At 33.2% G+C, this 15,317-nt stretch overlaps 2 protein-coding genes across 4 annotated transcripts; both read left to right on the plus strand.

The window, feature by feature from the left end:
• Nucleotides 1–1,102: 1,102 nt before the first annotated feature.
• LOC112006360 (cis-prenyltransferase 4, chloroplastic) lies at nt 1,103–3,671 on the plus strand. Of its 3 annotated transcripts, XM_065767356.1 has the most exons (4): nt 1,103–1,625; nt 1,700–1,767; nt 2,591–2,969; nt 3,073–3,671. In XM_065767356.1, the coding sequence occupies exons 1-4, from the start codon at nt 1,218–1,220 to the stop codon at nt 3,091–3,093; spliced, it is 876 nt and encodes a 291-aa protein (XP_065623428.1). In that variant the 5' UTR covers nt 1,103–1,217; the 3' UTR covers nt 3,094–3,671. The 3 variants fall into 3 exon arrangements, with proteins under 3 accessions (XP_065623428.1, XP_023894411.1, XP_023894412.1); XM_024038643.2 differs by having other exon boundaries at nt 2,591–3,671; XM_024038644.2 differs by having other exon boundaries at nt 1,250–1,629; nt 2,591–3,671.
• A 6,097-nt stretch (nt 3,672–9,768) lies between these two features.
• On the plus strand, nt 9,769–14,516 carry LOC112006362 (E3 ubiquitin-protein ligase AIRP2). The gene is made up of 5 exons (XM_024038645.2): nt 9,769–10,231; nt 11,245–11,395; nt 11,574–11,640; nt 11,791–12,025; nt 14,085–14,516. Exons 1-5 carry the CDS (start codon nt 10,167–10,169, stop codon nt 14,293–14,295), a joined length of 729 nt encoding a protein of 242 aa, XP_023894413.2. The 5' UTR covers nt 9,769–10,166; the 3' UTR covers nt 14,296–14,516.
• The last annotated feature ends 801 nt before the right edge of the window (nt 14,517–15,317 follow it).

The raw sequence follows: 15,317 nt of genomic DNA on the forward strand, positions 1-15,317 counted from the left end.
GAGAGACGGGCAGAGAGAATGAGAGGGTATTATTTATTTATTTATAACTTAAATATAAAATATTAAAAATTAGGGTAAAATGTTATTTTGGTTCATAAACTTTATCAAAAGTTTGTTTTTAGTTCCAAAACTTTAAAAATTTTTTTTTTTTCCATCCTCAAACTTTGTAAGAAACTCTTTTTTAATAGCTTAGACTTTAGAGACAAAAACATAGACGAAAAAGAACTTTTTTTTAAAATAGTTTAGAGAACAAAAAAAAAGATATTTTTTAAAGTTGAGGAACCAAAAAAAAAAAAAAAAACATTTTCAATCATTTATGAATGAAAGAAAAAAAAGAACTTTTTTTTAAAATAGTTTAGAGAACAAAAAAAAAGATATTTTTTAAAGTTGAGGAACCAAAAAAAAAAAAAAAAACATTTTCAATCATTTATGAATGAAAGAAAAAATTTTCAATAGTTTATGGATGAAAAACAAAATTTTAAAGTTTAAGAATGAAAAACAAATATTTGAAAAAGTTTAGCGACTAAAATAGAATTTTATTCCTAAAAATTATATATTACCTATTGTTCGGTCCATTCGGTCTAATTCAGTCTAGTTTGCATCCTTTCAGTCTAGTCCATTCTTTGCAGATTAAAAAAAAAAAAAAAAGGGTTAAAATGTAAAACTGACCTTTTAATTTTTTTCAGATTTTATTTCAATCTTCTAACTTTGCTTTTGTTCATTTTTGTCTTCTAAGTTTCAGATTTATTCAATTAAGGCCTTTCTATTAACTTTTGTTAAAATATTTTGAAAAAAAAAATCTAGAAAATATTTTTCAATCATTAATTAAATTTTTTTATAATTTAAGAAATTTGAAAAAATATTTATAAAATTGAAAAATTAACCACAATATATAACAAAATTTGATGGAAAAGTTTTAATTCAATAAATTTGAAAGTTAGAAGATTGAAATGAATAAAAGTAAAGTTTAATGATTAAAATGAAATCTTAAAAAACTTTGGGGGTCAATTTTATATTTTATCAAAAACAAAAACAAAGAGTACACGTCGTTTCCCTCTACCCTCGCGCGCGCTTGCTTTTGAGTTATGACCAACGACAATAAGATTTAGCCCAAACTAGGAACTAGGAAGGGCCAGTAGTAAGTAAGTTACAGACTTACAGTCAAGAGTTCCATTTCCCACTACCCTCCCTAAAACCCTAAAAATTGAAATCTTCCAATGCTCTTCTCACTCTCACTCTCACCAACCACACTCACCTCCTCACCTCGCTTCAAATTCCACTCATGCCCGCACGTCCTCCCTCCAAAACCACCACCTCCTCGTCTCCGCGCCTCCTCACAGGCACACCACGTTATCCTCGAAGACAATGGGAGCTTCGCCGGCGCCGGAGCTGCGGTGGAGGAAAATATTTTACCGGCGGGTCTCCGGACAGAGTCAATGCCAAGACACGTGGCTTTGGTCATGGACGGGAACAGGAGGTGGGCCCGGCTCAGGGGCTTGCCGGTCGGGTCGGGTTACGAGGCCGGTGTTCGGGCACTGCGAGCCATTGTTGAGCTGTGCTGCAAGTTGGGAATTAGAGTTCTCTCTGTTTTCGCTTTCTCTAGTGAAAATTGGTTTCGCCCTCAAGTATGTATGTGTTTTTTTGTTTTTGTTTTTTTGGTTTGAAATGATTGAAACAGTTATGGTTACTAATGATGCAGGTGGAAGTTGAGTTTTTAATGGATTTATTTGAAAGAGGAATGAGAGATGAAATGGGGAGCTTGTTGAGGTCAGCATTTCCGAAACTATTTCACTTCCTTCAATTGCTACATCTTTTAGACACAGATAGTATCATTTTATGATAAAGAATTTTTTTTTTTTTTCCAAAGAATTTAAAGGTGTTTATGTCATATTTTTGTATTAGATGGTTTATTTCTATCGGTATGGTGTATCACATCAGATTTGTGACAAAATAAATTTTTTTTCATGAAATAGACATTCTTTGAATCAAAGGAAAATGGAAAGGACCCTGATCTGTATCCACAGCTTCGGTTTGCATTTGTAAGATGCTATATTTGTATTGAATTGAGTAATTGGTTATGTGAGACTTGCAGGAATTGAGTGGTATGGATTGGGGAGTGAGTGAATGATTACAAAGGATTTATATTTCTGGTTAAGTGAACTGATTTCGTAAATGGGGTTTGGCTTTCCATTTAGGTAGATGGAAGTTATTATGCACGAGAATAGTGATGTTTCCAAAATGTTAACTTTTAGGTCAAGTTAGCAACTTTAGAATGCTGTTATTACGTATTTTTAACTAAAAGTAAGGGTGGAAATTGATTGAGCTTGATAGGAGTGACAGTACTAGTTGCTTTCAAATTTTCAATATGGTCTTAGCAAAGCCTAGGAGTGAGATTCTGAGTTCCTAGATTTAGGATTTCACTTTTTAGTTAGATTATGATTTACCGCCGTTAACATATCGTGTGATGATCTGAATCATACACTGTTTTCATTATATCCGAGTTAAGGTATGTTGCATTATTGACTTGATAGATTACATGGTCTTATATAGTTGACATACATTAATCTTGCTGATTTTTGGCTTGGGACAGGGAAAACATTCGAATTTCTGTAATTGGGGATTCCTCTAAGCTATCAAGATCCCTACAGGAGCTAATAAAAAGAACCGAGGAGGCCACCAAGACTAATTGCGGACTCCAACTTATTGTAGCAGTTAGCTATAGTGGACAGTATGACATTGTTCAAGCCTGCCAAAAGATTGCCATAAAAGTAAAGGATGGACTAATTGAACCCAATAATATCAATGAGTCTCTTATTGAACAGGAGCTGGAAACAAACTGTACCGAGTTTCCCTATCCTGATCTACTGATACGTACCAGTGGGGAGCTTAGGATTAGCAATTTTTTGTTGTGGCAATTGGCCTACACTGAGTTATTTTTTGCAAAATCACTCTGGCCTGATTTTGGAGAAGTTGAGTTTTTAGAGGCTTTAAAGGCATTTCAACAAAGGCAGAGGCGTTATGGTGGAAGAGACTTTTAAGTGATTATGTCTTGAATTCAGTGTTGTTGAAGAGGCAGAAAGAGAAATGCGCTAGTGTTAGTGCGATGAAGCAAAATATTTAAGAGTGATAGTTGTTGAAGAGTTCTGATACTGAAAACTGGAAAGTGTTGGGGGACTTTTATGTCCATCGATAAAGCTGAAACTGGAAAGGGCCATCGAATATAGTCTTTGCAGGCCAAATCCTTTTTTGACTTTGATATTGCTTCCAAAGGCACCCCATGCCAAGTTCATTGTTATAAGAACCCCAATTCTTGCTTCCGTTAAAAGTGTGAATCTCTCTTTCGTAACCAGTTTGGCAGTGTAAGAGGTCACTTGGATAACATAGACTAAATCAGCCCGAGTACCTGACCATATTGCATCCTCTTAAAGTCTTAAGTTATATATACAGCAACAACAAATCTTTAGTCCAAATTTTTTTTTTGGGTGCGCCATGGATCTTCAACATATTAGTTAGGATTGGCCATATGTATTTTTTTTTTTCATTGTATTCTATCCAAAGTCCTAGGTATTTAACTATTTATAATGTTTCATAATGATCCTGTTGCTGCTGCTGTATTTCCTGTTGCCTCATTTGTGTTCAAAGCTGTGTGAAGTTATCGTATTTCTTTTGTAGCTTGCTTTGTCACTATAAGTTGTTGTGCCATATATATTTACAGAACTTTTTTGTTCTTTCCAGGTTAGACAATAGTAGATCTGTGGTGTAGATTGAGACTTTTCGGCCTCTGGTGAGTGATCTATGTTTTCATTCTGGATCTTGTTTATTTGTGTATCTATCATAATTTTACAATTGGCCAATGCTAAATTGTTCTTTGCACAATCTCCACACTGTTGAGTATGACAGCTTTTTCATCTGTTTTTTACAAATTCTATGGCTCTGTTAGAGATTCCCCAATAATGGTCTTGATTTGAGTCTGACTTGAAAACTACTTTTTTGATTTCTGGGGCTAGGGGGTAAGTTTCAGCTATGTGGGTCTTGGTTTAAGCCAAAAGGGTCTTTCACGCCATGATTTCTTGTTTTTTGTTGTTTCTTTTCTTTTCTCTCTTTTTACTTTGCTTTCCTTTCTGTTTATTCTTTTCTCTTGATGTAATCCTAGCTAATGTACACGTCTCTGTTTTAATAAAACACTTGGTGCAAGGGGCATATGAAATTTTATTTCTAAAATTGGAAGTGACAGTGTCTATGAAATACCCTCTTCCAGACCCCACAAAAGTGGTGTAGCTGAGTTGGTGTGTCAAATCGGCAAGTAAATGGTGGTTGCTCTCACCAATATTACTCACTGTATAGTTTACCTATCTTTTTTTTTTTTCTCTTCTCAATGAGAGGTTGGCATGTCATTATCACCAAACCAATAATTTAAAATCATGGTTCATTGTTCCTCACAATTGCCTAATTAAACTACTCCACAGTTTATATGAGCTGCTAGATAAGTTCATTTAGTCGTCTGTGAGGAGAATTCTACATACACATTGAATGAGACTTATTTGTATTTTCATATTCTATTTTAAAAGAGAAACACAAATAATAATAAAGCATTATTTGTTGTCCCCACAACCGGTTTTGCTAGATGAATCATGAACCCAACCACCTAAAGTTATGTTTTTTGGGTAAGTCATAAGTGAGCACCTAAAAGTTTGTCAATATGAAATCAGAACAATTATTTTTCAACACCATGTATTTGAATACATTCTTATCCTCTTTCTTTAAAAAAAAAAAAGGAAAAAGTCATGTATACCCCAAAGGTCAACTAATTGCCACAACATGAAAGGCTTAGATTCATGTGGCTCATGTTGGTTGGATCACTTCATAATTACACACACACAGAATCCTCAAATAAAGGTTTTGCCTCACCTAAATACATTATGATTGTGTATCAAATAATCATCACTGCGGATACTATAGTCCCATCTATTCCAAATCTTTTTTCAATTGATAATTATTATATTATATAGTAATCATTTCGTTTAAAAATTTGATGTTAATGGCAATCATTATAGTGAAAACCACGTATTTTTGTCATCTTGTGAAGGTATATGAATCCAAATAACATATATATATATATATATATATTTTAATGTACCCATGAAAACAGAAACTGAGAAAAGATTTGGGTAAAGAAAAACTTGAGCCATGCCTAACACTGTTACGTCCAAGTCGGTCAGTCGGTGAGAGCGCAATTGGACCTTTTTATTATTTTTCTTCTTTTTGCTAGTAACTGGACCGCTGCTGATATTAACATCTAATATATTATTTTTAGTAGCCGAAAGTTTATCATAAGCCTCTGAATTATGGTAAGAAGGTAAATCTTGCCGGCTATAATGTCCAAGATCCAACAAGAGTTTTCTATATTTTCGGCACACGCACACCGAATAAAATTAGAAATTTTTACGTTCTTGGCATGGGATATTAACATCTTATATATTATTATTAGTAGCCGAAAGTTTATCAAAAGCCTCTGAATTATGGTAAGAAGGTAAATCTTGCCGGCTATAAAGTCCAAGATCCAACAAGAGTTTTCTATATTTTCGGCACACCGAAAAAAATTAGAAATTTTTACGGTCTTGGCGTGGCTGAGTGACCTGCCAATAACAGTAGTTTTGTCAAGTCTCCAATCTCATGATGAATACGGATCAGAGTTTATTTTTATCAGAAGTTTGGTAAAATGCTAAAGGTATTACTAATTTTTTTTAAAAGATAATTACAACATGTTGTTAATTCTGTAATTTAAACTTTTTTTCACACTTAACATATGGGGATGTAAAAAAAACATATTTTATATTTTCAAACACTACTTTATTTATTTTATCAATCTATTTTAAAATTCACCATAAATTCTATTTTTTTTTTTTTTTTTACATACAACTTAATAAAATAATATAAACTATCTAATAAAATAATAAAAAATCACTCTCTCTCTCTCTCTCTCTCTCTCTCTCTCTCTCTCTCTCCACGCACAACCATAAGATAAATAGCAAGGTTGCATATATACTGTAACTAGTAGGTATAATTTTTTGTATCTAGCAACCCGTTGTGATATGTTTTTAATGGTTTGAGTTATAAAATAACAACTTGGGGGAGTTTTACACCTCTCAATGCTAGTGCTTAGATCCCATGTAGAGAAGCCAATTTGGCTACAAAGCCCGCTACTAATTTTAGAAATACCCTAGGAAGTCATTAACAATGAAATGTGATTAACACGTTAATAATATAATAAATAAATTTCTTGCTATGATTCAGTGCAATGATTCAATGGGAGATGACCAGATAGCATTTACCTCTTCACAGTAAATGAACAGAGGACATTTATTTTTAGGGAAAGTTGGGATTCTATTTCTTGGGCTGACAAAAATGCCCAAAGCTCATGTTTTGGTTTTGAGGTACTTCAAATTCATATATATACACACAAACAACTCAGACCCCACAAAAATAAAATGAAGGGCATTTTTAGACTGCCATAATCCACAAAATTTGAATTTGGATGTGTCTTGGGAGTTGGGATAGCAGTCATGCACTATGTATAGTGGGGAAAGGAGAAAAAGGCAATATTGTAAAAAGAATATAGTAGAATCATTGGATAAGATTTTTAATAATGCTTGTTTGAGTGGGATATGGTTATCCGTAAGCAAAAGCATTGTCATTATCGTACATACATTATTATACATCAAGCAAAGAGCTAATACTAATTGACAAATTTGATCTTTAATCTAATCAAAGGGGCAACATATTCATAAGCTAACCCTTTTTTTTTTTTTTCTATGTACAGAAGAAACATTATCTACTTCATTTTCTAGGCAATATAAATAGAGTACAGCTGAGGCCCAAATGGGGCCCATGCATTTTACCAATCACGACACGTCGCGCTTAAACTAAACCACCTACTGTGGGCTCCACACAGTAACGGTTATGCTAGAACATGCGTGCTGTCCACGTGTCGGCAGATGCTGCCACCACCATCTCCAACTAGCATTGTTCAATCCACTACACTAATACAAACTACAATAACTCTTTGATGTATCAGTTTTCTCCCTTATCATCACCCAATGAGGTACGTAGAACGCATAAATCATAAAGAAGGAAGTGACACGTTCAGTTTAACCATAACTTCACAATAAGTATATACTCATGTAGTCAGGGTAGAGCTAGGAATTTTGGTTTTGGAGACTAAGTTATGACACTAATATATTTATTAAAACCAGCTCCTCGCACACATATATATACACACATGCTTTTTTATTATAAATACACACTTTTTAATTTGATAAGTTATATATATACACACACTCAAAAAAAAAAAAGATTAGTATTTTGAATTAAAATTATGTTTGATGGTGATTTTTCATAAAATAAAATTTAATTTTTTCATTTTCATTGTGGAATTCTTAAAAAATTTCATTTTAAATACAAATTATCAAATTTTATACTAAAGTAAGTAAAAAATCTTTCAATTCAACTAATGAAATTCTCAAAAACATAAATGATCCAAAACTTTGAGGAATAAGTTAGGCTCCAAATATATTAGAAACTATCTTACTTTAACCCATTATGCAGCAGCTAAAGACATATTTTATGTGTAGTTTTAGTGACAAGATTTTTTTAATGAGTCAATAACTTGTTAATCGCCACATAATGAGTTAAAAAAGATTTTTTTAGGAAATTTTTTTAAAATTTATTACATAAGATGAAGAAATAGATATTCAGTACTTTTGATAAGGAATAGTTATTTCTCATTTTGAAGAGTAGCTATTCGTAAGGAATAACTATTCGTTGTAATAAAAACATAACCAAACAATCGAATAGTTATGACATATGAATATCTATTACATTATAATATCTATTACAGTCTACCAAACGTGCCCTAAGTTAACTATTTTACTTACCTAAGTAAATTTACCTCATTATCATTGTTGTTCCATGCTTCTGAGTTACTATCTAGGTTAGAAAACTATACATTACTTAATATGTGTGTGTGTGTGTGTGTAAGGGCAAGATTTAGTCCTTCAGCCCAAAGGGTTAAAGGATTTAGGCTCAAAGAGTCTAATACAATGAATTTGTAGAGAATAAGTTCAAAAACTAAGCTCTAATGAATTAGACAATAATTATAGTTGGCTCAAATGATAAGAAAGCAAAGATAAAATAGTTTAATTAAAAAAAAAAAAATCATCATCGGTTCAATCCGAGGAGACCTGTTCTTGTATATATCTCTTTTGAATTTGGTTACAAGTCTAATTTTTATTCTTACAATGTTTTTCTCTTAATTCTCTTATCTCCTTGTCTCAAGGTCTTCTTTCTATTTTATACTATCTTCCTCCTTTCATCTCCACCTTCCATGTGTAGATTAGATTGCTAGTATTTGATCCTTGTCTCATCAGCACATTCCTAAAGTTTTTGGGAGTAGTTGTAAGGCTGAAAATTACTGTTTATGTATCACTTCCTCATTAATGCAGGCAAAGAGTTAGCTATAGAGCATTCAATGAGGTGGTAGCGGCTTTCTCTTAGATATTTCATAGTTTTCCTTTGTCCTGGGCTTTCATGATGTGTATCATTATCAATAGAATCTCTTAGAATGTTACTTCTAGATGGTAGACCGCAACTTCTGACCTCTGCTTTTCTCAGCCGAGGAAGCAATCCTCCTCGAACTACCTTATTGGATCATCTTGACCAATCCCCTTTATGTATTCACTAATGTCGACTTCTATAATAGCATTTAACCGTCCTTGTACTACCAGACGTCCTGGGATTGGGCCCTCGACCCAATATATATATATATATATAGATATATACTACTAGGCCTATCACCCCTACAATATATATAAAATAAATTCATGTCATTTCATTTTCTAAATCAAATAATAAACATGGTTACATGCCATCATTAATATTTTATTTCCAAAAAAAAAAAACTGCATCATCGTCATTAACATAGGAGCCAATAAAACTTGAATATAATAAAAAAAATATTTAGTAATTAGATATAGATTGAAAAGTTCTGAATCGCCTCAAAATCAATCCTTTTAACTATGAAAAATTTTGATCTACACTCTCAAATATTAAAATAATGTCAATATTTTCTATTAATATTGTCTATTAGAACTTTGTCATTAACACATTAAAAAATATTAAAAATAATTTTAGCCCTTAAATTTGGGGATTGTTTTTATTTTAGCCCTTCACGTTTTAAAATTTTCATTTTATTTTACCTTCATATTTGATTTGTTTTTATATTTATATTTTATATTTCAAAATTTTCATTTTACCTCTCTAGATTTAATTTTTTATCTCACCATTTATACTTTACACTTTGTCAGAAAATAGGTATGAAAACAACTAATTTTTTCCTACAATAAAGCTACAGCCCTAAAATAAATAAATAAATCTAGGACAATTTAACAACAAAATCTGATTTTAATCCATAAAAGATGGAATGCAAATTATAGTAAATTTTTGTTATTATGACTTGCTAGCGGTTGAGCTGTGAGGTGGATAAACGTCACTGGCGGGTAAAGGGAGTCACAAAAATATCGGGAAACGGTAACGTGACGACTTTCGAGGCAAACACAACTGGGGGGCAATTCGGTCATCTCAACAAGTCATCCATTCTTCATTCTTTCTCACATTTTCTCTTTTTTTGATTTTTCAATGTACTGCTATCTTTCGCATTAATAAAGAGTTGAGATGGTGTTGTTGTTTATATAATATATACTCACCATTACGTGTTCGCCACGCGAAAGTCAAGCAAGCCCCACCTGTTTTTTTCTCTCTCTTTCTCAAACCTTCCTAAACTATACATGTATTTCTCTTACATGCATATAAACTGTATAGCTCTGTAGCCAATTGAACCCAAAAATATTGTTTTTTTTTTTTTTTTAAGAGAGAGAGAGATTGTGTGTGTATGTGTGTTTGAGTGAGAGAGAGAGAGAGATTATCTGGGTGTTAATAAGAGAGTGATATAGATAGATAGATACATAGATAGAGAGTTGGGTTATTTGTGTTTTTGTTGGGTTCAGAGGTTTGAGGTTGTAAGAGTGAATAGTGGGAGTGTGTTAAGGTTTCCTTTCAGGGAGAGAGTTTGTAATTTGCTGTTGGATGAGTTCAGTTAATAAGAGGACAACATGCGCAAGTCTTTCAAGGATTCTCTTAAGGCCCTGGAAGCTGATATTCAGTTCGCCAATACTCTGTAACTCTCTCTCTCTCTCAATTTCACCTTTTTATTTTTTTATTTTATTTTTTAAAGTTTTAGATTATAGGAATTATTTCATTGAAATTTTTATTTTTGCTTTAGGGCCGTGAAAGATGTTTGTTTGACATGTATAGTCAATTCTTTTCTTTTTTTTTTAATTAAATTTATTAATTTCTGATTTCTCTGTTTTTTGGGTTTCTCTGTTTTCATGCTCTTAGCTGCTGAATTATAATAACACAGTTTATTTTAAAATATTATCCAAAACCCAGTCTGGGTTTTTTAAGAATTTATGTTATATGTGCGATATGCTTATGACCCAATTGAAGAAAATTGAGGTTCTGGTTCATTCCTACTTACTGTTAATAGCTCTGTGTGTTTCAATGGGCTCCACGCGGTTGTGTGGAAGAAAGCTGTGATTTTTGCTTTGTAATCTTATGAATTACACTGTACAGAAACTTATTGTTGATTTTGTTGGAAGATGCTTGGTTGGTATGGTGGGTGCTTAAGGGAAATGCAAAAGCATTAGGAATAACCATAAAAGACTTTTTTTTAAAGGTTCTGTGACTGCTTCCACTTTAAGAGAGAACCAGTCAAAGCACGTGTACCTCCATTTGCAATTTTAATACTGAGATCCTGAGTCTTTCTTTAATCCTTTTTAAGAAATGGGCTGACCTTAAAACCCTCGTCCCATTCTCATTAAAGCCTATATTTTAACTTTTCTAAGCCCGTTGCATAGTTTTAAATATTTGTAGGGGGCTCTTTGAAATGTTTTTCTTGCATATTGTAAATCTTCTATTTCTGATTAGTTTATTGAGATCCATAACCAATCTCGAGATTTTGGGACTAGAAGAGAACTAAAAATTTGTTTTTTGGGGGGGGGGGGGGGGGGGGGGGGTAGGGGGGGGGGGGAGGGATTGTATCTGCAAGATTCATCCATTGGAACAGAATGTACATTCTGCAGATTATATTAGTTACCATGTTTTTAATTGGCTAAGTACATTGTGATACAGGGCTTCTGATTATCCAAGGGAATTTGATGGTGCCTGCCTTCAGATGAGATTGTCCTACTGTCCGGCTGCACAGTTTTTTCTCTTTCTTGTTCAGTGGACTGATTGTAACCTTGCTGGTGCCTTAGGATTGCTTAGAATTCTTATATACAAGGTGAACTAATTTTTTTGCCTTTTATAATTATTTTTTCAGTCCCTTTGACTGGTATTGTTGCTTTCAGTCTATTTCTTTGATTGCTGTAGTGTTTCTATTGAATACCTAATACATTATAATATAGAAAAATGCTACCTTTGGTTTTTTTAAGGGTGTGAAAGTTTTAGGTTTGTCTCAGGTGTATGGAGATGGGAAGACTACCATGTATATTCATGAAAGGAAAGCCAGTCTAAGAGAATTCTATGGTAATTAGGTTCCAGAAGAAATTCAATTTTTTTTACCCGTGAAGTTCTTGAAAATGCTTTTTTCCCCTTTTTCTGTTTGTATTATCTTTGAGAAGAAGTTATAACTGTCTGTCAATCCATTTTTTTACTGTTTTGGCTCTTCAAGAACAGGTGTGATATTTCCCTCTCTATTGCAACTTCAAAGAGGAATCACTGATATAGAAGACAGGAAACAGAGAGAAATTTGTGCTGCTAAATACAAGAGGAAGGATGAGATGGACAAAGGAAAGCTCTCTGAAATTGATTTAGAGAGGGAAGAAGAATGTGGTATATGCATGGAGATGAACGGCAAGGTTGTATTGCCCATTTGCAGTCATTCTATGTGCATGAAGTGCTACCGAAATTGGTATGCTGATTGTTACACAATTCATAGCTTTTATTATAGCAAATTTATATCTGCAATCTATCATCTGCTCACTGTTATCCTATTATAATGTTAAAGATCATGTATTTGTTTATGCAATGGGGATAAGCGTGAGAAGTCTCTTCCTTTCTTAACTGAAGGGAGAAAAAAAGGGAAAAAGGGGGGGAGGTGGGGTGGGGTAAATAAATGGAATTGAATGCCTGAGGTTCATGGCCTTTTTGCTGTCACTTGCCAACTATTGAGACATTTTAGAAACTGAGAAGAGCTATGATCATTATCTTCTCTTGAGTGGACTAACAATTCTAAATAGAGAGGCTTCTCTTGCTCTCTCTCCCATGGATACAAATTCCAAATTTGGTACAGCTAGACCTTAGTACCAAATTGGCTATTTCCCTCTTCTTTAATTGTAGCTTTCCTTGGTAATTGTTTGATATCATTGTCAGGGTCTTATGTTGAAGAGTCTACTTTATCCTTAATAGTTCCTGGGCTCATTAGTTCTTTCACATTAAACTTTTTTCTCATTTGCACCATGTTTTGTCCAGTTTGACAATTGAATTTGCTCATTTTGCACTTTGGGATGATTTTATTCCTTTCAAAGACTTGTCCCAGAAATTAGCAGATTGTATTTTAATGAGCCCTTTACATGCCACTTTTCCCCTGGAATACTGACCCAGAATCAAAAACATGTTTCCATAAGATTATCAGAACCACCATGGCTACATAAGCAATTTAGATCAAAAGCCTGTTCATTTTGAAAATTTACAGCTAACCCAATCTGAGAATATGGTTTTCACTAGACTTTTAATCCAGAGCTCATTTCTTACACAAACCTCGAAGTGCTAAACAACATATATTTTTATGTTATGTTAGAACTCACCCTTTTTCTGGCATTGAAGAGTTTTGAAAAGGTTGCTTTATGGCTAGGACCTAACTTTATGTCTCATCTCCATAATGCTAGCAAAAGTATGTCAGATATCATATACGGAATGCATGCATTGCTGCTTGTGAACTTAATGCCTATGAACTCTGCATACTTGTGTTGATTGAAGATCATTTACTTCCAAATGAAGTAGTGCCACTTGATTTTAGTGCCTATTGCTAATTTTTATTACCCAATCTGAGAATATGGTTTTCACTAGACTTTAATCCAGAGCTCATTTCTTACACCAACCTCGAAGTGCTAAACAACATATATTTTTATGTTATGTTAGAACTCACCCTTTTGCTGGCATTGAAGAGTTTTGAAAAGGTTGCTTTATGGCTAGGACCTAACTTTATGTCTCATCTCCATAATGCTAGCAAAAGTATGTCAGATATCATATACGGAATGCATGCATTGCTGCTTGTGAACTTAATGCCTATGGACTCTGCATACTTGTGTTGATTGAGGATCATTTACTTCCAAATGAAGTAGTGCCACTTGATTTTAGTGCCTATTGCTAATTTTTTTTACCCAATCTGAGAATATGGTTTTCACTATACTTTAATCCAGAGCTCATTTCTTACACAAACCTCGAAGTGCTAAACAACATATATTTTTATGTTGTGTTAGAACTCACCCTTTTGCTGGCATTGAAGAGTTTTGAAAAGGTTGCTTTATGGCTAGGACCTAACTTTATGTCTCATCTCCATAATGCTAGCAAAAGTATGTCAGATATCATAGACGGAATGCATGCATTGCTGCTTGTGAACTTAATGCCTATGGACTCTGCATACTTGTGTTGATTGAAGATCATTTACTTCCAAATGAAGTAGTGCCACTTGATTTTAGTGCCTATTGCTAATTTTTATAATCATCATAGCAACCAGACTACCACTAGTATAGTATAAATTTTCTCTACATGGTTCCCAAATGAAAGATGCCTCCTCTTCTTGCCCATAAACATCCAGAACCTAAAATACCTAACTCTTGGTTCATTTGGTGAGTATCCATAATTTTCTCTCTCCTTGAGTGCTAGATATGGCATTTGTCTGTCTTTTCATGTTCTAACTATACCTTCTAAGTTGGTCATCATGTTTTGTTGTTTTGTGATTGCTCTAGGCGTATACGATCTCAGTCATGCCCCTTTTGCCGGGACAGTCTCAGCAGAGTTGACACAGATGATCTTTGGATCTACATCAGTAGCAGGGAGGTTGTTGACTTGTCTTCAATCTCCAGAGAGAACTTAAAGAGAATTTTTATGTACATTGATAAGCTGCCACTCATTGTTCCAGATCCTGCATTTGTTTCTTATGACCCTCATCATCGTTGACTGATTATTTGCTGGCTGGAAACTTGACAACTTGTACATAGCTCCTTCTCGATTGTACATAATTCTTGTCTCCTGAATTACTCATTTGAAACTGTAAATTTTTTATTTTTATTTTTTTAACGGATAAAGTTTTCTTCCAAAGCGTTTGGAGGAATTTCCTATGCCCCATTATGTGATTACTCATAAACCGTCTATATAAACAAGTCATATGGTTCATTAAATAGGTAATCATGTGACAAAAAATACACAGATGATTTTAGCAATTGTTACGTAATAGGTTAAAGGAATTTTCCACCAGATGAGTTTGTAAGTAAACTTTTTCCTTTCTTTAACCGTTAATTTTTTTTTTCCTTAGAAGGTATATTATAGATAAGGTTCATTCATTTTATCTCAAACTTTGTCTGCTAGAAATAAATGGTGATGCGTGACATATAAACTATAAAGTGGTTGATTATCATCTGATGGGATAATGGGAGAAGGAATTTATGGCTAGTATGGTGGGTCGGGTGGATGGACCTCATGAAATGTCAGTTCTGAGTGATTACTAGCACTTCAAAGTTTAGACATATCTCTGGGAAATCATAACCCTTTTTTTTTTTTTTTTTTTTTTTTTTAAGTTAAATATTAAGAGGTTGTTTGGCACTATTGTTTAAACAACAATTTTCAGTTTTTAAATAATAATAATATTTCTGATAAGAATTTTTCTAACACTTAAATATGTATTTTTATAACATTGAAAATTGAACAACAATATTTAAATATTGGCCCTAATTTTGTTTTTTTCTGTTAAAAGCATTCTGCTTGTGCTGAAATCCTGAGAATGGTCGACCAAATCATGGTTTAAGTTTTGCGAATAATTAATTAGTCATGTTCTTCTCACATCAATAATAATTTAAATCATTTTCTTTTGATAGCATCAATAAGTTTAATAGACATCAAAATAATTATAGTCAAAATCTGTCTAAATGTTACTTCATTTGTCTCACTTTTTTTGTCATGTTTGAAAAGTTAATCTTTTTAAG

Source organism: Quercus suber, unplaced genomic scaffold, assembly GCF_002906115.3.
Source record: "Quercus suber isolate HL8 unplaced genomic scaffold, Cork oak 2.0 scaffold_797, whole genome shotgun sequence".
Taxonomy (NCBI): domain Eukaryota; kingdom Viridiplantae; phylum Streptophyta; class Magnoliopsida; order Fagales; family Fagaceae; genus Quercus; species Quercus suber.